Source organism: Martes martes (genome assembly GCF_963455335.1).
Source record: "Martes martes genome assembly, chromosome: 8".
Classification (NCBI taxonomy): domain Eukaryota; kingdom Metazoa; phylum Chordata; class Mammalia; order Carnivora; family Mustelidae; genus Martes; species Martes martes.
Window position 1 is genome coordinate 80206191 of NC_137895.1, and position 24678 is coordinate 80230868.

The following is a 24678-nucleotide window of genomic DNA, read 5'->3' on the forward strand; positions in this document are numbered from 1 at the left end:
TTAGTTTACCTGTGGGTTATTCATTTTCATTACTGTAAATATTTCTTTGGATTAGTACAAGGCAATTTATATATCCATTCTATTAGTATTATTTCCAGTGTTTTTATTGTTAACATGATCAGTAATGCTGGAAATATGCTAGTGTGCATTATCAGAGCTTCTCCAGAGCATATATCCAAAAGTGGCTTGTCATGTAGATGTGCCATCTATTTTGTTACATAATACTAAACAGTTTTCCAAACTGGTTGTAACAGTTTAAACACCTGTCTTTCAGTGGGTAATGATGTTCCTCATCAATACTTGGTATTTTCAGACACTTTTGTCAAATTAATAGGTGTGTGGAGATATTTTTTTGGTGGCTTAAATTTTAATTTAAGAACTCCAGTGGTATGAGCATCATTTCGTATTGAAATCGGCCATAGTTTTTTTTTTGTTTTTGTTTTGTTTTGTGTGGGGTTTTTTTCTTACTATCTTTATCAGATTCATTAAATACATTCAGAAACGTTATCTTATGTCGTACAATAACAATTTTAGGGAGGTCTGATATCTAAGACAAATTTTCTTATGTCTCTAATTGTATGACTTTTAAAGGAGGGGGGCTTGTAGGTTTGTTATGTGATTTTTTAAATTACCGTATAAGTAATACATGAAAATGACAAAAACAAAAACTCACATAACAATGAAACATGTAAAATGGAAAGCAAATTATTACTATTCCTAGTCCCACTCTCCAGAGTTACCCCTTAAAACTCTTCCTGCATTTAGTTCTGTTTTTTGTAATCCTAAATAATTTCACTACTCCAATTTTTTTATTTATAAGTTTAAACAGTAACTCTTAACCACAAACTATCAAAGATGGGGAATTTACTCTCTTAAACTACCTCTGATGCCTCTCCCAGACTGCTCTTTGCAGACTTAACTTTTATTTCTTCTAATTCTTACTTTAAATATTGACCCTATATTTTTCTTACCTCTTCTCCCTCACTCTCCAAACTATCAGCTATACTATTTTTACATTTTTGAGGTTATTACTAAGTACACATTCTATTCTTAGAATTGTAATTGCCTTCCATGTTTCATCTATTGATATACCACAATATTTGTAAACTCATGAATGTTTTTTAAATTATACATTATTTTTTAATTGAATTCAATAAGGAATCAAATAAAAATAAGGATTTGAAATGCAATTAAGGTGATGACATTCAGTTTGGTCGAGTGGAAAAGCATGTAACTAGTGCCAAGGTCAGATAGATTTTTTTTGTTTTCACATTCAATCAGTTGTCCAGAGTCAAGGATAGCAAGAGAAGAGAATAAAGTGAAACCTACTAACCTATTTTCACTGAATTTCCCTTCCTCTTTTTAAACATGCCATCTCCTTGCTTGGAGCATCTCTAGAATGTCAGGGTAATGAAGGCCTCTCTACTGAACATTTGTGTGTGCCTATGTTCCTGTTCCCTTCGCTCCGTGTCACATATGTGAAATCTAGTATCTTCTTTTTCATGAAATTCATTCAAATCTCTATCTCATTGGCGCCTGCGTGGCTCAGTTGGTTAAGCGTCTGCCTTACGCGTGGGTCATGATCCCAGTGTTCTGGGATCAAATCCTGCATCGGGCTCCTTGCTCAGCAGGGAGTCTGCTTCTCCCTCAGTCTCCCTCTGCTGTGTTCCTGTTCTCTCTCTCTCTCTGACAAATAAATAAATAAAACCTTTAAAAAAACTCTATCTCATATTCTCATTGAGATTATAGACTTATCTCCTTTTATAGCTCCTCAGTAAAACATTAATAGTATTTGGAGTGGTTAACAAAAATATTCATCATCCTAAAGTAAAAGGTTTTTATCTTTCAATATTCAGAAAACTGCCTAAAAACTTAATTTGGTTTCTTAGTTTTCAGTTGACTAGGATTTAATATTTGCTTAAAGCCCTTTAATGCATCCCTACAAACAAGGCTTTTACTAGAAAAAATAAAAAATCGTATGTTTCCCTAACAAGTGTGCACATTTAAGAATTTGAGATTTGGCATAAACATGAATAGGGGTCTAAACATGGCTTATTTTGAAAAAGAGAGATGGATTAAGGCTATTGTAAAGGATGGATTCAGACACCTTTTAGGAGCAAGAGTAATACAGTTAAATACCAAAAGTAGGAATTTTTTAAAAAAACTAATTTTCTTCGGTTTTCTTTTCACATTATTTTCTTCTCTCTCTTTATATTACACTATTTTTCAGATAAGCTTCAATTCCAGGGCAGGCTTCCCCAGTTCCCCCTCTTACACACATTTCACTTCCCCTTAGTAATAGCCCTGCTGGGGTCTAGTAGGGGAATTATACAGAAAGAAGGAGTCTCTTCCAACCAATAACAACATTATAGCCTCTCCTATCCCATAATGAGCAATTTGAACTACTATCACAAAGGTGAGAAACACCGACGTTTTGATATTTCCTTTGAGGGTTCCCTTCCAATATTACTGTAATAAAACTTACTGGACTCATACCTTGTTAATCAAGCATGCACTTAAGTTCATGTGGCATCACCAATGTCAGAGGAATCATGTACCAAAAAAGGGTCTAAAAATCTTACAATGAAAATGAGGAAAAAGAGGATGCAGTCTTTGACCTTCTAAAATCCCTAAACTGGAAAGGAAGGCAAATGTGACTCAGAGACCCTATTCTCAGATAAGGAAGCGGAGGATCTTAGTGAGCTGGGTGACTAAACTCTAGGAATGAGGCAACAACTGGGTTAATTTCCAACTTTGAACTGAGTTTGATTCATCTAAATTTTATATTAAAAAACAAAACACGGGGCGCCTGGCCGGCTCAGTGGGTTAAGCTTCTGCCTTAGACTCAGGTCCTGATCTCGGCGTCCTGGGATCTAGCCCCGCATCAGGCTCTCTGCTCAGCGGGGAGCCTGCTTCCTCCTCTCTCTGCCTGCCTCTCTGCCTACTTGTGATCTCTGTCTGTCCAATAAATAAATAAAATTAAAAAAAAAAAACAAAAAACAAAAAAACACTCCATTGGAATACTACCTAACAGAGACTGGCAACACCCAGATCTTTTAAATGTTCTCAAAATTAATTTTAATATGATGATTTTTGAAAACAACTTCACTAAGGTGATGAATGATATTTTCTAAGTCCCCATTATCACCAGCTCAGATATTTCTGTGCCTGCACCAGCTCACACCCAGTGTCAGAGTGGGTGGTCTTTTTATCATTTAGCGCTACCAAACAAAACAGAGAAAATTGTAACCAATGATAAATCGGTTTGTGTGTTTTTTACACATCACCTCTAATTTAAAAAAAAAAAAAGACATTAGTCTTATAATTTGAAAGAAAATGTCCCCAACTACTTATGAGTGATAAAATTTGTAGTAACTTTATCATTGAATACTTGTTGAATACTTTGGAGAAAGAAAACTAAAGGATGACTGAATTATTGTCTTTGAAATGTAATAACCTCAGGCACTGTGGGAGGCTCAGTCAGTTAACCATTTGCTTTCAGTTAAGGTCATGATCCCAGGGTCCTGGGATTTGGCCCCCAGTGGGGTCCCTGCTGAGCAGGGAGCCTACTTCTCCCTTTGTCCCTTCCTCCTGCTCATGATCTCTCTCTCAAATAAATAAGTAAAACCTTTAAAATAAATAAACATAACATTATTTCAAATGTTCAGTGTTATTTCACATACATTATTCAATCCTCACAACATCATAGATAGGAAAGTCATAATAACATACTGGCTAAGAGCTTGGCATTGGCGTCAGAGAGAGTTGAACTTATATTTATAAGTCTTGTATTTAATAGCTTTGTGATCTTGGACAGGTAAATAATCTTTCAAAGTCTATATTCCTTATGCAAAATGAAGCGATTAATGTTATTTATCTCATAGGATTGGTTTGAGAATTGAGTGTATGAATGTAATAATGTAATTATAACCCCCTGATATATTTTAACTATCATCATCACCTATTTCTTTTTCATTGTCTCATAGTCATTATCATTATTTCAAAGATCAAGAAATTGAGTCTGAGAGGGTAACTGTCCTTTCCAAGTACACATGAGTAAGTAGAATGAGCCACAACTAGAGGCCAGTTCCTTTCTTTCTTTTGACAGGGTCTTCTTTTTAAAGATATGAAGATTTTTTCTCAATGAATAGATCTTGACTCATAATCTTCTAGGACTATGGTAGTTAAATTTAACTAAGAGAAATTACATCTGGGTATTAGGTGGCATTTAAATATGCTTGGATGCACTTTCAAAGTGTCATTCTTTCTTGTTGAATTTTAAGAAAAGACATAGGTACAGCCTTCCCTGTATAATTATTTATGCACGTGGAGACAAGTAGCTGGAGCAAATTTTCTTTTAAGGCTAATTTTGGTTTTCTAATTCAGTGAGCATTTTCCAGTGAATAGACATTCCACAGAAGCCTAGGTTTATTTTCCAGTTTGGATGGATAATGATTTTAGTTGATCTTAATTATCTTAGATATCAAGAGCTAAACATTTCTTTTTTTATAGCTGGCTTGGAAATCTTTCCAATAAGCAATTATTTTAAGGTCCCAAGAATTCTTAGTTTCTAAACCTATATTATTTTTCTGTTGCTGCATAACAAATTACCACAAACTTAGTATCTACCCCCCATTTATTGCCTTAAAGTTCTGTAAGTCAGACATCTGCCAAGATATGGCTGGATTCACTGCTCAGGCTTAAATCAAGTTGCCAGCTGGCTGCATTCTCATCTGGAGCCTTGGGCCATTTCCCAAACTCCTTCTGTTGTTGACAGAATTCAGTTCCTTATAGCTATGGACCGAGGTTCCCATTTTCTTGCTGTGTCTATCGGGATTGCTCTCAGCTCCTAGAGATGCCTCATATTCTTGTCCCCTAACCTCCTTCATGTCAGCAACAGAGAACCTCCCTCTCGCATTTCACATCTCTTCAACTGTCTCTACTTCTCGCAACCAAAGAAAACTCTGCTTTTAAAGTGTTTCCATGATTAGGTTAGGTCCACCCAGATAATATCCCTTTTGAGTAACCCAAGGTCAACTTAGTTTTCTTAATTAAATCTTCAGAATTTTTTCTTGAAATATAAGAGAACATAATCACAAGAGAGATATCTTAACATATCCATAGGTTCTGCCCATTCCCATGGGGAGAAGATTATACAGCGCAAGGATCATTGGCCACCATCTTAGAATTTTGCCTACTATAAGAGCCTGAGGATGTGGGACAAATAAATATAGTCTTCTGAAGCTATCTGAGTATCTGTCTCATCAACTTTTGTTCTCAAACCAACTCTCCCCAACTTCCTCTTTCCATAATTGTCATCCAAGTTTAGCATAAATTTCATTAACTTTACTTTGAAATATATTTTGTATGTTTTCTCTGCATAGTTATAATTTAGTTATAGCCATATCATCCATGCATTACTGCAATAATCTACTTTCTACTCTTTCTCAATCTGAGCTCTTGTGTATCTCCAGGACTGAAACCATCCTGCAAAACTATGTCTCTGAAGGATATACTAATTTAAGGACGATCAGTAGGGTTTCTTTTCTATAGCATCAAATCAAACCTTTATTGGAGACTTTTAAGGCCATTAACAATATGGTCTGATCTATAAACCACCAGCCTTATTTGTGCTTCCTACCCAACCCATATTCCCTATTTTTTGCCCTATCTAGACTGGTTTCTGCATTGCCTCACAATACAACATTATGATACCTAACAGTTTTTTCCTCTACCTGAGATGATCCTTTGTCTTAATTTTTTTTTCTCTTCCCTCAAGGCAAGAAGTAATTCTAGAGCCACCTTAAGACTTCCTTTATTCCTGATTATAGTTTGATATATGATATATGATAGTCTTCTCTCCTTAATTAGATTAGAGCTTATTTCCCTAATTGTGTTATAAAGTACTCAAGAGTAGATATATTTGTGTCTTAGAATTTTGTGCTGATATATATTGGTCCCTCAAAATATACATCCTGATTACTTTTTCTTAATAAGGAAATGATTAAGTCAAAGTCAAAATCTATTACTGAGAAATAAATGTCTACAAAACAAGAGGATTTAAAGTGGCTACTCTCTGTTCATAAAACATACCAGAAAATTGGAGCATTAAATACCTTTGCTTGAGATGTTTAGGTAAACTCCAGTGACACTGCCAATTACTTGGCTAATTGCCACCAAGTGGTTTTAAACTGAATTATATAAATAATGCCTCAATTTTCTCTTCCTTTGCTAGTAGAGATCCTAGGAGCAGAACACACATTAGGCCCATATCTCAGTTTACAGAAGAGTACCTGAAATTATATTTACATCCAATTTTGCAATTTTCAGAAGACTCTTGTTTTGAAGAAAGGAATGCCTTTAACAGTAGTCCATCTTTAATCTTTATCTCCTAAAACCTCCATGTGGTATTTGGAATTTTGGCCATCAATTCATTATTGAAATTATCTTTCTCTTCGGCTTCTATAATATTGTTTTCTTCTGGGTCTCTTTATATATCACTTCATATATCTCTGGCCTTACCAGTCTCCATCCTTCTCTGGATACACCATAAAAATAGGTGATCTTCAAGATTCTGTTCTTGATATTCCCATTATCTTTTTCATTTTTATGTTTTTACCTGAAAAATCATATTCATCTCTGTGATTTTAACAGTTACTTATATTTTAACATTCACTTGTAATTCAGGACGTGACTTTTCTTTGGCTCAGATTCCTATCCCCAACTATTATTCATTCCTGTATAGATATCCTGTAGCCTCTTCAACTCAGCATGTTTGAAACAGAATTCATAATATTTCATTTCCGCTTTCTTTCATATTTCTCACTTCAGTTAATGGCATCACAGTCCCCTTAGTCACACAGTTTAGAAACTGCAAACATCTGCCACTTTTCCCGCATGCTTCACTACCTACGTACCGCCATTTCCACATTGTTTCAGATTGCTCTTTTGCCTACAATATTCTTTCCACTGTAGAAACCTATTCATCTTTTGGGTCTAATTTCATTAACCCTCCCAGCTACTCTGCACACCTGAACAAATGATTCCATATTCCTGCAGACTTCCATAGTATCATGGTTTGTAACTTTGGATATAATTGTCTCACATATATTAGCATCTTCAACTTGCAACAAATTCCTTAAAGGCAGATTGTTCCTCTGTCCCTTCAACTTAGCTCTGTGCCTTTGGCACAATAAATGCTCAACACTTGTTTCTTGAATTCTCTGTGTCCCTGCATGCATTACAATATAACTTTCTTATTCAAAAAACAATAATTTTTTCTCAATCTTATACATTACCTGAAGTAGCATTTTCTGTCAAGGGACTTTCTAAATTCTTGATGAAACTACGCTTTCTCTATAGCTTCAAAATTCTTCAGCGGGTTGACCAGACAATGTTGATGATCTGCTTTGTAACGCCAGTAATTAATTACTAATTAAATTAAATTTACAAGTCAGTCCTTTGTTCACTAGTGCTGGCATGTTCTTCCCGTTTTTGAGAGAGCAGTGTTTTGTTTTGTTTTGTTTTTCCAGTTTGTCCTGAATTATTCTTATAAATGAAAGATTCTTCACAAGTTTCAAAGAGAAACTAACGATATATCTGCAGTAATAAAGCTTTAGATAATTTTCAAAATCCCTTCCTTTAGAATTCAAGACTGAAGTATGTCTCTTATCAGTCTTAATACTAATATTTTGATCTTCCATTGTGACATGACATTACTTCCTTTAAATATTTTTGTACAACTTTAGGGAATTTTTCTGTTCCTATTTTCTATTTTAATCTTCTTTCATAAGGAAAGCATTTTATGTTCATAATATCTGCTTTTCTAGCCATTATATCACGTGCTCATGATAATTGGAAAGATTTTTTCTTCCAGGGGTACTTGTAGAGAGTTCTGGAAGTATTCCTCCCAATGGACAGTCTCCTGATGATATATCCTTTTCCAGAGATATTTGAGATGATGCTCAAAATATATTCTGGCCTTGGTTTTGACTTATGTAAACATCTTAGCTTCAACAAAGTCACAAAATTTTACTCAAACCTTATATTAACCTCGTATCTAAATACATCCTATTTTTAAAACCAAAGAAAGCATACTTTCATCCTACTCATCCCTACTTGACAAGACCCTAGTCTGTCTTATTTTTTTAAAGCAAATTTAACAACAGGAGAAGATACAAGTTGGCATATTAAGTTTAACATTTCTGCTTTGTATTTGTAAAAGTCAAAATATGCTTGGAGTATCATAGCTATTATTTTATTTTTCATTAGACAATAGTGAGTGTTGTTCTTGCTGGCATTAGCTGTAGTTGATGTGTCTATCTATAGTCTTACCTTTATTATCATTTTCATTACTGAACTGGTAGTAATATTTTATATCCAGGGCAACAATTACTAAAGTATGTCTCATATGTTGTCCTCTATTAAAATGATGAATGATTTCATATGTATAAGATAAGTCACTAGTAAGAAAAAATTGCACTGGTAATTTGTTAAGAGACACAGAAGATTAACATGCCCATTTGGTTTATCCAACCTAATTTTTGTTTGTTTGTTTGTTTGTTGGGTTTTTTTGGTATTGCATTGGCTTCTTTCTTTAGAAGCTCCATAAACACTGGAAGAAATGCTATCAATTGCAGTAACATTTGAGCTTGGTGAAGGGTGAGGAACAAGCATTATCTTCTCCAGGTTAAATAAATTCACTTATTTATTCCGTTGTATTTTAAGGGTCAATAATATGCCAGTCCTTGGTAATAAGTAATAAACAATACATCCCATATCCTCCACTTTGTAGTCTGCTTAATATTATTTTCCCTAAAACATATGCTCTACTCCACACCTTAAAGTATGAGGCACAAATGTCTTCTCCTGAACAAGACTACCTATGCTTTATATCAATAAGGTACTTTCAAGTACCTCTGGGTAAACTGACATCACTCAGACATAAGTAGAAGAATTCAAGCCACTAAAAAAATATGTCCACCTCTTATAACTAGATCACTGATCCCCAGGATCCTGCATAAACTGCAGTGGTTTGACATCGCAGAAATCCAAGGGGCATTGTTTATATTATTTAGGATGTCAGGACACTGCTCACATAAATTAAAATCTGCATGGCCAAATTCTCCAGCCCGGATCCATCTTTTTCAGACTACTACTTTCTTGGCTTTTCAGGAACAAGAGCTGCTAGATTATTGCTCATTTCCATCTGTTGGCACTTTTTGAGGTCCTGTTGTGGTCAGAATCAGGGCACTTCTCTTCATAGAATAACAGGGAGATACAAAGAAAAATAACACATAAATGTTTGGCTTAATGGACAATGTCAGAGTCTAATAATTTCCTGTGCAGACTCCAGATCCCAACAAAAACAAGTTGAGTTAATAACTGCATCTCCTTTCTCAGGGATTCTATCTTAACAAATGTGTTCAGTTTGGCCAAGAACGGACAGTGACATTTACTTTAAAAAAGCCATATGGAGACTCTGTGTTCTTCCACTAGGTCACTTAGCACACTTTACATTTGTATTCCCTTGGTGCTTCCTGATCTCAAGAATAGGAGACCAGAAGGTTTAGAACACTAAACCATTCATTTCCTTATCAACTTCCTAAAGAGAAAACTTCACTTCATTGCTTGGCTACAGTTCCGAGTAAACTTACACGTTTCAGGATGGGAACTGGCCTGAGGATCCAAGTGGTGATGGTCTCATATCATTGCAGTGGTGGAGTGCCTGGGTGGCACAGTAGGTTAAGTGCCCGACTCTCGGTCTCGGCTCAGTCATGTGATCTCAGAAGGGTGATATGGAACCCCACATTGGGCTCCATGCTCAGAGTAGAGTCTGCTTCAGGTTCTCTTCTTTCTCCCTCTGTCCCTCCTACTCATGCATTCTCTCTCTCTTTCTCTCCCTCTGTCTAAAATAAATAAATCTGTTAAAAAAAAAAAAGGAATTGCACTGGCAACATTGATAATTAAAACAAGCAAAATGAAAGGTGTTGGCATTCTCTCATGGCCATCTGTGACTTCTTTGTGCTGGTACTTAGTGTTCAGAGGGGAACTGGATGTTTGAATTGGCTCTCAGTTTTGCAATGAAAAGTGAAGAAAAGCATTCTTCTACTAATACCTGCTTGTATTTTTTCTCTCTAAACAATGTGGTTAGAAGTATAATATTAAATCATTTTAAATTCCATTTCTATGCCACATTTCATTTCATATGTTTAACACCTTGAAATGTAATTCCTTAATTGTGACATTACATTTACTATCTTGAGCCAAGCATTCTTTTATTGTAGTGGTAACCTTAAACCTTTAATTTTTAATAGGATTCCCAGATTTTTATTTTGCTATGAGAAATAATGAAACATGATCTGACTTGTTTTAGTTGAGTTTCAACATTTTATAAGAAGAAATAGAAGTGATTTTTATTTCCTTTTAGATGTTACAATAATTGTGCAATATGATCAGAAATGCATGTAATATTCATGACTAGAATAAAGGATTATAGACATTTTAGGGCATGAATATAACAAATATATTAAAACACATAAATCCTAATTATGTTGAATCACATGAAATGCTATCTTTAGTAGTATAAAACATGGTCAAATTTTGGCAAGTTTATTTGGCTCAACGTATATTAGGAGATTTTCTATATTCCTGCTGCCTAGTTTTATTAAGATAAAATTGTGTAATAGTAACTCTAAGTGTATAGAAGCATATGTAAGTCCTTCTGTGTTTTCACTTAATGCCTGCTTTCAGGTTATTTGACTATGCAATAAGTGTATCTTAAAATGGTTATGAATAGAAGAAGGAAAATAATATTAACTATTTTAGTTACTTAAAATCAAAGTTCAGTAATTTTAAAAATCCAGAAATTATGGTGAAGAAGTCATTAGGACTATGAATTAAACCATGTTTTGGGGATTATCTATATTTACTTACATGTTCTACTCTGTCTCTTATCACCAAATATAATGGATATTTGAGTAGGAGGTAAGAAGTATGTTTTCAGATAAGATCAAGGTGATACTATATTTTTTTAGAATATCTGTAGATTTTTAGCTAAAGAAAGAAAGTGCTTTGCTATAGGCTGAGTCCTTCTTGGACTCAGTAGTTGGTCATCACCGTTGTCACTGGCAGTCTGTGTGACATGAGCAAATCCCTTAACCTCCATGGAAAAATTTTTTTGGTGCACTTTACCAGTGACTCTTAGTGTACACACAAAATTTATACTTCCTTACCAATAATTCGGTGGTTCCCAGGAGCCCACTCAGAGGCTGGGAACCATTGGATTAGAAAAGCTCTGTTAATCCTTCTTGGTTTCACATTCTAACTCTTCTTTTGTTGTTGCTGTAAGAGTTGTTTGTTTGTTTGTTTTATTAATTTATTTTTAGAGAGAGAGTGTAGGAGAGAGGACGAGTGGGAGAGGCAGAGGGAGAAAGAGACAGAATCTCAATCAGACATCTTCCTGAGCAGGGAGCCCAATGCCAGGCTTGATATCATGACCTGATCTGAAATCAAGAGCTAGATGCTTAACCAACTCCATCACCCAGCTCCCCTCCCCTTTTAAAAGACTCTTATCAATCTAAAAGGTATCAGCAATCGAGGAAAAGCAAACAAACTAGAAATCTGAAAACATGAAATTGAGACTAACCACTCAAGCTGATAATTATGTATGAGTTCTTTTCATTTGACTGGTAGCCAGAAACCAGAGACAGTGAAATTGATGAGCCAGTGTGTCCTACTGGTGTTGGCTGTAGTGTGAAAGGAAATAATCCAGATAATTGTTTAATTGGATGCTACTTAAAAGAGAAGCTGGAACTCCCCAAGAATCATGGTCCAGAATAAACATCTTTTCAATCATATTGGTTAAATAAAAACCCAAGGATGTTGCATTGATGGCCAGCATTTATGAGGTTCCATACTGAAAATATTCCTTTTAACTATTCCCTGCCAGTTCTTGTCAGTCTCTGTCAGTTTTACTTTTCAATGTTAAGTATTTCTGGATGATAATTTTCTAACATTTTACTTGTAGTGTAAAAGAAAAATAAATCAAATCCTTAGCTACACAGTTACAGGAGGATAATACTCAAGAGCTTCCTATGAGAGGCAATTCATACAAAGGTGACACAGATCATCATAAGTCAGTCTGGAAGAGAATCATTTTATATCACTTATATCTTACATTTTGTTACTTAAAAAGTCTGTAACCCAGGTGAACTTTCTGTGACTCAGTTTCTGCACTTGTAAATTGGGGGTGGTGATAATAGGGTTGTAGTAAGGATTATACAAGTTAATTTGTGTAAAGTGCTTATACCAATGCCTGGCAATTATAAGTGGCACATAATGCTAATAATAGTTTGCTACCATTGCTATTTCTTTTGTAGCAGTTTCACGTTAAAAAAAAGAAAAGTGTTTTTTATATTCTAACTGAGTCATGGCTCTTTTAAACTGGTGTTCTGACTGAGTTATCACAGAATGGTAAAGTCTACAAGTCTTCTTTACCAGAAGTGACTGAGAAAAACAAACCATGTGCAATACATTTCCTTCTATAGCTCTATCTAGAGAGGGGGCTAAATATCATTTTGGAAGTGGAACAACCAATTAATGTATTTTGGTCACTCTTTTTCCTTTCTTTTTTCCATTTGCTTGAGACTTTATTTTAAGGACTCTTTCTCTGAGCTGTATGCCTTCATATTTAATGATTGCCATTTTAATTCTTTTCATAGTAGTAAATATTAAATATCAGACAGAATACTTCCTTTTTCCATTTGGAGTAATAAAATATTACCAGCAACTTTTTCCTTGTTATCTGTAACAATACTCTTTGTCAAAGCAGAAGTACTTCATAAAGCCAGGAAAACATCTATGAAAAGCTCTTAGAGTATTATATATTGGATAATTGAAAATATATCAAATAAAACAAATATCCAATAGATGAACTTGGGAAGCTTTCACACAACAGGCATGATAAATTCCAAGTACCAAAAAGTTTTAATGATTAATTTTAATGATTGTATTCACAATGAGATTATTAGCATGAATAAAAATAATTCTTTTGTAAATTTTGAAAGAGATGAGGTTTCTGATAGCTTAGCAAACACTTATTCCAAACTTCCAGATTTTGACACCTAAAAATGTGCCTTTGAATATTTAATTTTACTTTACCAGTTTATATATTTAGACTAATGGAGTAACATTAGAGTATGAACTCCTGTGTAATCAACTATCCTCACAAAATGAGATCCAGGTATATCTCAGGAAAAATACAGGGGTGATATTGAAAAATATTAACCTGTAGACTTCTGGAGAAGATGGTGGAGTAGGAGGATCCTAAGCTCACCTCATCTTATGGATATAACTAGATAACACCCACATCAGTGTAAATAACCCAGAAAATGACCTGAAGACTGGCAGAACAGACTCCACAGCTAAATATAGAGAAGAAGCCACATCAAAGAGGATAGAAAGGGTGGAGATGTGTTCTGGGGCCAAAGGGACCTGCATGATTATCTCTAAGAGGGAATGACACAAGGGACATGGTGAGGGGAGAGGAGCAGATGCTCACACCAAGCACCCCAAGCACCAGGGACCCAAGTGGGGAAGACAAATTTCTATAACATTTGTCTTTGAAAATCAGAGAGGCCTAACAATCAGTGGGGCTTAAGATCTGGAACATTAAAAATCCATGGGCTAGGCTCTGGGAGGACAAGGAGGGCAGAGTCCCCACCTGTAAAGAGACAGCACAACAAACAGTCCTGCTGAGATATAGCAGAGCCTGGGGTACACAGGCAGGAGATTTATTTACTAATCTCAGAGCTTGTTCTGGAAGGACAGGGAGACCCCTCTAGGAAAAAAAGAACTGTTGGGCACCATTTCCTTCCATGGTCCCCCAGCCTAGATATATGGACACAAAGCAACACTCTCCACCTAGCTTGCTAATAGTGCCTACCACCCATGCTCACATCTGTGGATCTGACCCCTCTAACTCAGCTGGCCTAGCAGGAGTTTACCCTGATGGCTGCAGGTCCCCTTGCTCAGTGGATGAGGATGGACTTTGCTGGCACCACATGTCATGCCTCCTCCAACATGCCCTTGGTCACAGCCCATTCAAACTGGTGCCACAAGACTGGCAGTAGGCAAACAGCCCCCCCAAAAGCCAGTACCACTCCAAAGTGTCTCCTACTGCAAGGAGAGGAGGAGATAACCACATATATTAGTCTAACTATAGGACTTTCCACCAGTGAAAGTTCCTCAAGGGACAACACAGGTAAAGCACCCTATAGTTCAGTGCTACTGCATTTCTGGCAAATGCCTGATCTGACTCAACTCCAGCCCAAGGCTGGCCCACTAAAAACTCACAAGGACCCAGCCCTGCCCACAATAGACAAAGAGAGCCATTGCAGATGAATGGATTGAAGGCAGATGTGGCTCAGCTAAAACAGTAGGGCCCATGCAGCATGCACAGAGGATACTCCTGAAGTGCTAGTTTCTGGTGCAGGGGACACTGCACAGCAGGGCAAGACCTCTTCCTCGTAAAGCCACTAAACTCAAGTGCAGGAGATGTAGCTGACTGCTAACACACAGAAGCAGACACAGAGTGTTAGACAATATGAGGAGACAGAAGAATATGTCTCAAATGAAAGGACAGGAGAGAATCACAGCAAAAGAGCTAGACAAAATGGAGATAAATAATAATAAAGTAATGGTTATAAAGATATTTATAGGATTTGAGAAAAGAATGGAAGACCTCATTGAGATCTTCAACAAAGAGATAAAAAACATCAAAAAAAATTTTTTAAAAAAGAGATAGAAAATATCAAAAAAGAACCAGTTGCAGATGAAAGACTCAGTAACTGAAATTAAAAATACATTACATAGAATAAATAGTAAACTAGAGCAAAAGAATGGATCAGTGACCTTGAGGACAGAGTAATGAAAAGAAACCAAGTTGAACAGGAAAGACAAAAAATAATAACAAATGAAAATAGACTTAGGGAACTCAACAACACTATCAGGTGTAATAACATTTGCATTATAAGGAACCAGAAGAAAAAGAGAGAGTAGGAAGCAGAAAATTTATTTGAAGAGATAATAGTTGAAAACTTCACAAATCTAGGGAAGGAAACAGATATCTAAATCCAGGAGACACACAGAGCCCCCAAAAGAATCAGCCCAAGAAGGCCCAATACCAATAGTCATTAAGATGACAAAAAGTAGTGAGTGATAGAGAATTTTAAAAGCAGCAGGAGAAAAGAAAACAGTCACATACAAAGGAAACCCCATAAAGTTTTCAGCTGATTTTTCAGCAGAAACTTTGTAGGACAGATGGGAATGGCATCATATATTCAAAGTGTTGAAAGGGAAAAACCTGCAACCAAGAATAGTCTATCCAACAATGCTATCATTCAGAATAGAAGGAAAGATAAAGAATTACCCAAACAAAAGGTAAAGGAATTAATGAGCACCAAATATGACCTACAAGAAATATTAAATATTTGTCTGTCAAATAAATAAATAAAATCTTAAAAAAAAACAAAAAACAGAAAAGTAGGAAACACTGAAGCATTCGAATTAAGTATATCTATAAAAATCAGTCAAAAGAATCACAAAATAAAAGGATGTAAAATAGTACACCGTATACCTAAACATGGAGGGGAGAGGAGTAAAGAATGAGTTCAAATTTAAGTGACCCTCAATTTAATATAGGCTTCTAGATGCATAAGATTTTATATATAAACCTAATGGTAACCACAAATTTAAAAACAACAAAATGATAGATATGCAAAAAATGAAGAGAAAGGAATCTAAGTATATCACCAAAGAAAGCCAGCAAACTGTGAGAGAAGAGAACAAGAGAAGAAAGGAACAGAGAAGAAGTACAAAAAAAACCCATAAAACAGGTAATGAAATGCAGTAAGTACATACCCATCAATAGTTACTTTGAATGTGAATGACCTAAGTGTTCTAAACAAAAGACATTGGTAATGGAATGGATAAAAACGCAAGTACTATCCATAAGCTACCTAGAAGGCAATGCGGATTGAAAATGAGAGAAGGAAAAGGATTTATCATGCAAATGAAAGTCAAACTTTCACTATTTGCAGATGACATGATACCGTATAAAGAAAACTGTAATAACTTCACCAAAACACTACCAGAACTGATAAATGAGTTCAGTAAGCTCACAGGATACAAAATAAATATACAGAAATCTGTTGCATTTTTACACTAATAATGAAGAGGCAAAAGGGAAATTAAGAAAATCTCATTTACAATTGTACCAAAAAATAAAATACTTAGGAATAAATTTAACCAAGGAAGTGAAAGACCTATACTCTGTAAACTGTAAAACAATGAAAAAAGAAATTGAAGAGAACACAAAAATTAGAAAGATACTCCATGCCTATGGATTGGAAGAACAAATATTGTTAAAACGGCCATACTACCCAAAGCAATGTACAGATTTAATGCAATCCTTATCAAAATACTAACAGCATTTTTCACAGAATAAGAACAAAGAATCCCAGAATTTGTATGGAACTACAGAAGACCCCAAATAGCCAAAACAATCTTGTAAAAGAACAAAATGGGAGGTGTCACAATCCCAGATATCAAGATACATTACAACACTATTATAATCAAAATAGTATGGTACTGACACAAAAAATGACACATAAATCAATGGAACACAATAGAGAGCCCAGAAATAAGCCCAAGATTATATGGTCAATTAATCTTGGGCAAAGGAGGCAAGTATATGCAATGGGAAAAAGAGAAGGCTTTTCAACAATTGGTGTTGGGAAAATGGGAGAGCTACATGGAAAAGAATGAAACTGGACTACTCTCTTATACCATACACAAAAATAAACTCAAAATTGATTAAAGACCTAAATGTGAGACCTTAAGTCATAAAAATTCTAGAAGAGAGCACAGGCAGTGACTTCTCTGACAATGACTATAGGAACATTTTTCTAGATATGTCTCCTGAGGCAAGGAAAACAGAAGCAAAAATATACTGTTGGGACTACATCAAAATAAAAGCTTTTGCACAGCAAAGGAAATAATCAACAAAACTAAAAGACAACCTATTGAGTGGGAGAAGATATTCACAAATGACATATCTGATAAAGGGTTAGTATCCAGAATATATAAAGAACTGATAAAATTCAACACCAAACCCCCCCAAATAATCTAATTATAAATGGGCAGAAGAAATGAAAAGACATTTCTCCAAAGAAGACATACAGATGGCTAACACACATGAAGAGAGGCTAGACATCACTCATCTCAGGGAAGTGCAAATCAAAACGACAATGAGATGTCACTTCATTCCTGTCAGAATGGCTAAAATAAAAAATTCAAGAAACAACAAATGTTGGTGAGGATATGAAGAAAAAGGAACCCTGGTTTACCGTTGGTGGGAATGAAAGCTGGTACAGTGAACGTGGAAAACAGTATGGACATTCCTCAAAAAAATTAAAAATAGAATTTCCATATGATCCAGAATTACATTACTTGTTATTTACCCTAAGAATACAAAAACACTAATTCCAAAAGATATGTGCACCTCTGTGTTTATTGCAGCATTATTTACAATAGCCAAATCGCAGAAGCAACCCAAGTGTCCACTGATTGATGAATGGATAAAGAAGAAGTGGTTTATACATATACAATGGAACATTACTTAGTCATTAAAAAAAAAAAAAAAAAAACCCTTGCCGTTAGAAACGACATTTATGGATATAGACAGTATAATGCTAAGTGAAATGTCAGTGAGAGAAAGATAAATACCATAAGATTTCACTTGTGGAATTTTAAAAACAAAACAAATAAAGAGACAAGCCAAAAAAGAGACTCTAAACTATAGAGAACAAACTGATGGTTCTCAGAGGGGAGATCGGCAGGGGAATGGGTGAAGTAGGTGAAGGGGATTAAGAGGACAGTTATCATGATGAGCACTGCATAAAGTATAGAATTGTTGAATCACTATAATGTACACCTGAAACTAATATAACCCTGTAACTATAGTGGAATTTAAAAAAAAAAAAAAAGGCAGATCCAACTGAAACGTCTTTCTGGGCACTTATTCCTTTCATAATGTCTGATCCTTGGATGAAATTCTGGTGATAGAGAAGCCATTTCATCTTGATAAGGGTGAAAGTCTTATTAAGAATAGAGGAGAAGGATGATAAAAGGAGCATTGTTCTGACTGATAACTATTGGGCCAATATATGCTATTCAGAGATATCTTATTTCATGAAATATATAAACTTTTTACTTGCTTAGGAGAAAGACAAAAAACAAAAAACAAAGACAAAAACAAATTGACTTAACCTGGAGAGAAATTTGTTTAAAATCCCTTTATTCTTATGTTTTATCATATAGTACTTGCTATTTCTTTCTTTGAATTATAATAGTTATTTAGGATTCCTCCCATGCTTAATGAACCCATTTGAATTTCTGGAAATGATCAAAGGTATTCTAAATGGTAGTTGAGGCGATCCGTAATTTATATTTTGGAGATTATGTGTGAAATTCTTTTGATAGTTTGCAATTTAATAAAATTAGTAAGTTTTATTAGAAATTTTTATTTTCCAAAAAAATTTTATATCTATCTTTACTATTTCTGGGGGTGGGAAATCTAAGAGGGGGTCCATTATTCTCATTCTATCAAAGTATAACTTGTTATAAAATAAGAAGTTGTGAAAAGGAAACCCAGTATTTAGGTTTAGTAATCTGCTTTGTTCAACTTAAAAGAGGTGGTCTAGGATGGTCCATATTACTCTCTTTTTGTATCAATTATTATCAGACATCAGAGGGCAAAAACAGTTAATTTCCAAAATGGGTTTGTGTTCTTCTAAGGTGTTATTTCACCTCCATGTATTTTTTCCCATTTTTTCTTTTCTTCTCTCCTTTTTTTAAATTTCCTTTTTCCCCTTTCCTTTTCTTTTTCTTTTCTTTTCTTTCTTTCTTTCTTTCTTTCTTTCTTTCTTTCTTTCTTTCTTTCTTTCTTTCTTTTCTTTCTTTCAATAAAGATTATTTTCAAAATAATTACTCTTTTTTATTTTCTCTTTCACAATTCAAACATGATCAGGTATGTTCAGGGCGGCATAGCCATAGACTTCTCATTGTAGTTCCAAACAATATCCAGATACCAATATAGCTCTGCAAGCAAAAGCTAAACTACATTATAGGCAATTCTCTGGCAGATTAAATTTTTGCATTTTCATTTACTTTGCCCATTACACATTCATTTACTTTGAATGTCAATATTAAAGACTAATTTGAGGAGCTCCTGGATGGCTTAGTTAAGCATCTGCCTTCGGCTTAGGTCATGATCCCAGGGTCCTGGGATGGAGTCCCACGGTGGGCTCTCTGCTCAGCAGTGAACCTGTTTCTCCTTCTGTCTGCTGCTTCCCCTGCTTGTGCTCTCTCTGTCAAATACATAAATAAGATCTTTTTAAAAATAAAGAATAAAGCCTAAGTTAAGGACCTGATTTTTATAAAAATCTTAATTGTTACAACTCCCAAAAACATTCATTGAATTCCGTATGATATAATTATATAAGATTTTATGGGGGTTAGAAAGATAAGAGAAAAGGTTGGGCCCCTAGTATCTTATAACAAGGAATGGGTAATCAAACATGGTATGAACTTGACAGGTCACTAGGCCATCTATGACCCAAGACCTATAAGGAGAAATGGCTACACTGTTGGCGTGTAAGGGTGGTTCTTCCATGGAACTCCTTAGGCTGTGAGGATTGTTATGGGGTTGGTCTAAATATCCCTCTCTTTTAAAGGACAATAATAGAATTCTAAGACAACTCAGTCACTCACCATCTGCCTTATGCTCTTACATAGGCATGTCTGCTACCTTCGGTAAATGACGCACATGTAATGAGAGCTACACACCAGTGTTCTCTTTGGGACACATATTGCACTGGCCAAGGCCATTTGTGATATTTTTGTTGATAATTATTTGTTCTATAATCATTATCTTAATGTTCTTAAGGGAAAATCTTGGGGTGGATGCTATCATACCTTTTTTTAATTGCTTTTGGAAGAAAGCACTTAATTTACTTCTTTGTTCGTCTTCATTTTGGTGACTATGCCTTGGCAAAGGGTCCTTGGCAAAGGGTAGGCACTGAATACAGCACAGATAGCATGCAGTCTTCACTGTCTATATCATTATGTCTAATGTTCTTTAATGAACGTCTTGTTCCTCGCAGGACTGTTCTCTTTACTCTGACTTCTGTGGTTGTACTTGTCATTACAACTGACTGGATCAGCTGGGATAAGCTGAATCGAGGTTTTTTGCCCAGCGATGAAGTGTCCAGAGCATTCCTGGCTTCTTTTATCTTGGTCTTTGACCTCCTTATTGTAATGCAGGTAAGTGTTTTTGTGTTTCCCTTCTCTCCCTAAAGCCGCTCTATGCTCTGTTACCAATATAACTAACACTGTATGTACAGTGAAAACGCCACAAAGCTAACGAAGTGCATAGCTTACAGTTGCTATTGATGGGGTCTTCTCTGATCACGGTTTCATCACTTTTACTGGGAGGATATGCCGGCTGGGGTTTTATGAAAGGAGCACCAAAAATCCATTGTATGAACATTGCAAGGTGGGCCCTGAGAAACCATACAGCATGGTGATGTCTTCTGCCAAGGCTTCAAAACAAGGCAGAACAACAACCCAAAACCCTGCCATTTAGTAAATGAAAAGCTACAGAGATGAGGGTGATCTAAAGCCAGCAAAGCAGGGATAAGCAATTACCAGAGCAACTCAGGATTTTATAGCAGTTGAAATGGAATGACGTAAAAATGCTTTGTCTGGTTATGGAAATTATCACTGTCTTTCGGTACTCACTAGGGATCATTCCATTTTCATGTAAACAATATTTCTGCCCTGCTCAGCACCAGACTGTTTGTACAATAGCATTCCTCTAACCGCTGCTACTTGTGTGATCTGCCGTGGATGCTTTGGGGTCTTAGGACCCCCAAATGGAGGAACGTTCCTTTGTATGAGGCTGAAAGAAACATTAACTATTTCTTGGCACTTTATCTTGTTCATTAAATGTCCATTCATTGGCTAGACTTCTTATTGGTTTAGGAGGCAATTGGGGTTTTCCCCTCTGAGGCATTGTGAGCTACCAGAACAAAGGCTACAGTCGCTGAAGGGAAGGTAAACACCATTGTGTTCCAAATTTATGTGAGATTTCACAAGATGGCAGATTGGTTTTCTCATCTCCAGAGGCAAAGAAGTGATATTCTGTAGTATCTTAAAAGAGAATAATAGTTTTGTTTTGGTTTTTTTGCTATATAATATAGCCCAGGCATTAGGTTCAAGATGGTTCCTAGAGTATATTGCTATTTTAGTGGATAACAATTTAAAATATGTTATCAGTTTAAAAAATTATATGAAATTGAATGTTTGACTCACCTAAAAATTGATGTATTTTTTATTTTCTGTGGGCTAGTTTAGCATAGTGGAGAAATTAAGAAAGCATGGTAGGTTCCATATCTGTCTCTTACTTGCTATACGATGTCCTCCGGATACTCATAAAATCAAATTTGAAACACTAATGCAATAATGCATGATGCATTACTTGTTTAGAGGCTGTTCTTATCTTCTTTCATCTAATACTCCTAAATGATACACTTCCTTGCGTGAAGTGTCTGCTTTGGTCAAATGGCCAAGTCAAAGGTATTAGTAGCCAAGTAGACGATCGTCTTTTAGATTTTTTTTTAAATTTGTATATGTGAGAGTATACATTTCCTGACTTTGTACTACTGTCTGTCACCTTCTACCCTCTTTTACATCATTTTAATTATTGTTCCAATAAGGTCACTAAAATCAGAGACTCGAGGGGGAAAATGTAACATTGCAATTTACAGGTGTTACGGACTCACTCAAAAAGTGCTTAGTAAAGAGGGCTAGAAGAAAGGAAGGATAGTCAGGATTTATGCAGGCAGAGTCAGCAGCACTGGTAAGGGGAAGGCGTTCTAGATGAAAGAAGGGACATGAACGCGTTGAGTCAGTCGAGTGCTCAAGTGTTCAGAGAGTAGCTCGAGCACCGAGGGACTGAAAACAGAGAGTTTGTGCTGAGGAATGTATATCAGTTTGGACCATTTTGGCTGCAAGTAACAAATAACCCTGCCAAGCTAGCTCCATCAAAGGGAGAATGTATTACTGCAATGTAAGGATGTCCTACAGAATTAAACAGGAGGGACGCAGTTCCATTTTAGGGACACGTGAAAGCAGAGACCAAAGTGTACCAGGGAACCCAGACCTAGCTTTTGTTCTCACACTCCATCTTTCCTCTTTTTTTTTTTTTTTTTAAACTTCTGTTTCGTTTTCTTCTCTTATTCTAAAGCAGCATTTTGAGCTTCCCAGTTCGCATGGAAGAAAGTGGCTGCAGCCAGCACCTCAGAGGGAGACCGCTGCCTAGTTGTCAGGTTTAATTCCACATTCCTGGGGAAAGGATTGCAAGGACTGGATCACACCCACCAGTGAAATGACTGGGGGTGAGTCCACAGAAGAGCAGAGAGATACTGGGCCTTAAAAGCCAAATTAGTTGATGTCTAATATGAGGAAGGGTCCAAAAGGAGGCCCAAGAGGTAGGGCCCTTAACTCTTCTTCTCTGTCCTTCAGTACTGAGTCAGCTGTCCAGGCCAGTAGATTTCTCTTTTGCTATATCTCTTGTAGCCTAATCCTTCCTTCTCATTTCTCTACTTCTATTCAGTTCTGACTCTCCTCTCTACAACTGTAAAATAACCTCCAATGGATACTTCTGCTTTCAGAAGTCCCCTTGTCCCATACACTCTATGAGGCTCAGCCTCATACACTTCCAGTCTGAAATGCCATTCTGTCCATGCCTCTTCTCAGCCACAGTGACTCCACATTGTCCAAGAATAAAGTACAGACCCCAAGAGTGTGCACTCAGTGCCTCCCTGATCTGGCTCTGGTTGTGTTTTTCTCACCTGTCTCCTAGGTTCTAGCTCTACCGCAGACCAAAGGGCTTGTTGTTTGGCCCCTGACCACGGCACACTTATTCCAGGATGTCTTTTCCTCTCTAGATGTGTCTCCTTCTGCTCTGTTCACCTAGACCCTGCCATTGAGCACCGTGCCAATTCCCTCTCATGAAAACCATGTAATCACTTCCTCCATGGAATTCCTGCAGCACCTTTTATCTGGACTACAAATCACTACTTTACTTTTTTCCTGCTCTGTGGAGCAGGAACTGTAGCTTATAACTATATATTTCTGGAGTCTCCCTACCACAGAGTCTTACATGGGCAGCAGTATGCCCAGAGTAATAACTGCTTGCTGAGGATAAAGAAGTGACATTTGAGCACTGAGTCTCATGCAAACTCTGTCCCCCTTTGGGAGCATCATGTTGAAATTTTGGGAACTAGTGCATGAGCATTTAAGAAAGAGAATGAATTTTAGGAAGCAGAGCCTTGGAAGGCGTATATGTTTAAGATATTTAAAAATATTTAATACAAATATCCTAGCGAGTCCAAAACCAACTAAACTGTGATCTGCTTCATTCCAGATTCACATATTTCAGACAAAAGAAAAATAGAAAAATTAGTGGAAATGGAGGGAATAGTTTTATTAAAAAGAGTTTTTTCTCATTAGGCTTATTTAAGTGGTTTAAAAGCAATTGACCCTAGACTTTTCTAAGACTAGAAAAATTCAACTTACACTATCAAAAGATATTTAATTTGGGGTTAAAAAAGAAAAGAAACCTTTAGAAAATGGCACTAATTCTATAAAGATTTTACCCTAACAAAGTTAGTAGGTCAATTCTAAAAACTTGTAGAGAAAGTATAGTTATTTTTATGACTGTTAAGTAAGATCTTTCTACATTTATCATAAAAATCATTTGTTGTATCACATTTTTCTGTAGTTTTAGTAAAACCACTAGAACTAAAGCATAAATAGATGCTTAGTAAAATATAAAATGTGACTCATATAAATCACACATTTCTGCAGAACATGAGAATTGTAAAAACTCTTCTCTCTGAGGAAATCTTATCTCAAATTCTGTTTAATATTTATAATTTTGCCTTTGATTTTTTATTCCCTTAGTTCATTGCATAAGTACCTAATTTGCAGTTATGTCCCATCCATTGATCTCTCGTTAGATTGAAGAAAAGATATGCCTAAATTATGTAATAGTTAAAAATGTAATGTACTGTAATCAAAGAAAAAAAAGGTGTCCTAGGAGTCCACCTACTCAAAAGAGAGAGAGAGGAAGAGGTCAGTGTAGACGGAATAGTAGGAAAAAACTTCAAAGAAGAGATGACAGTAGAAGGATAGGCAGCCAACGTTTGAAAAGACAAAACAAAAAGACAATTTTCTCCAGCAAAGAGTAGTAGTATAATCATCACAGTAAGAATTCAGTTTTGATCCATTACGTTCAGAAAACATTGGTGAATTCTATTTTTTATTTTTTGAGGAACCTCTGTACTTTTTCCCAGAGTGGTTGCACCAGTTTGCATTCCCACCAACAGTGCATGAGGGTTCCTTTTTCTCCACATCCTCACCAACACTTGTTATTTCTTGTCTTTTTTATTCTATCCATTCTAATAGGTGTAAGGTGATATCTTACTGTGGTTTTGATTCACATTTCCCTGATGATTATTGAAATTAAAAATAGAAATATCATATCCAATA

At 35.8% G+C, this 24678-nt stretch overlaps 1 protein-coding gene across 2 annotated transcripts in view; it reads left to right on the forward strand.

Annotated features, from left to right (window-relative positions):
- Positions 1–24678, forward strand: part of TMEM117 (transmembrane protein 117) — a 462147-nt gene that overhangs the window by 363222 nt on the left and 74247 nt on the right. For both annotated transcript variants that reach the window (XM_080811384.1, XM_080811383.1), the window contains one exon: positions 20226–20385. In XM_080811384.1, the coding sequence (XP_080667510.1) occupies positions 20226–20385 (160 nt within the window). The remainder of the gene's footprint in view (positions 1–20225; positions 20386–24678) is intronic.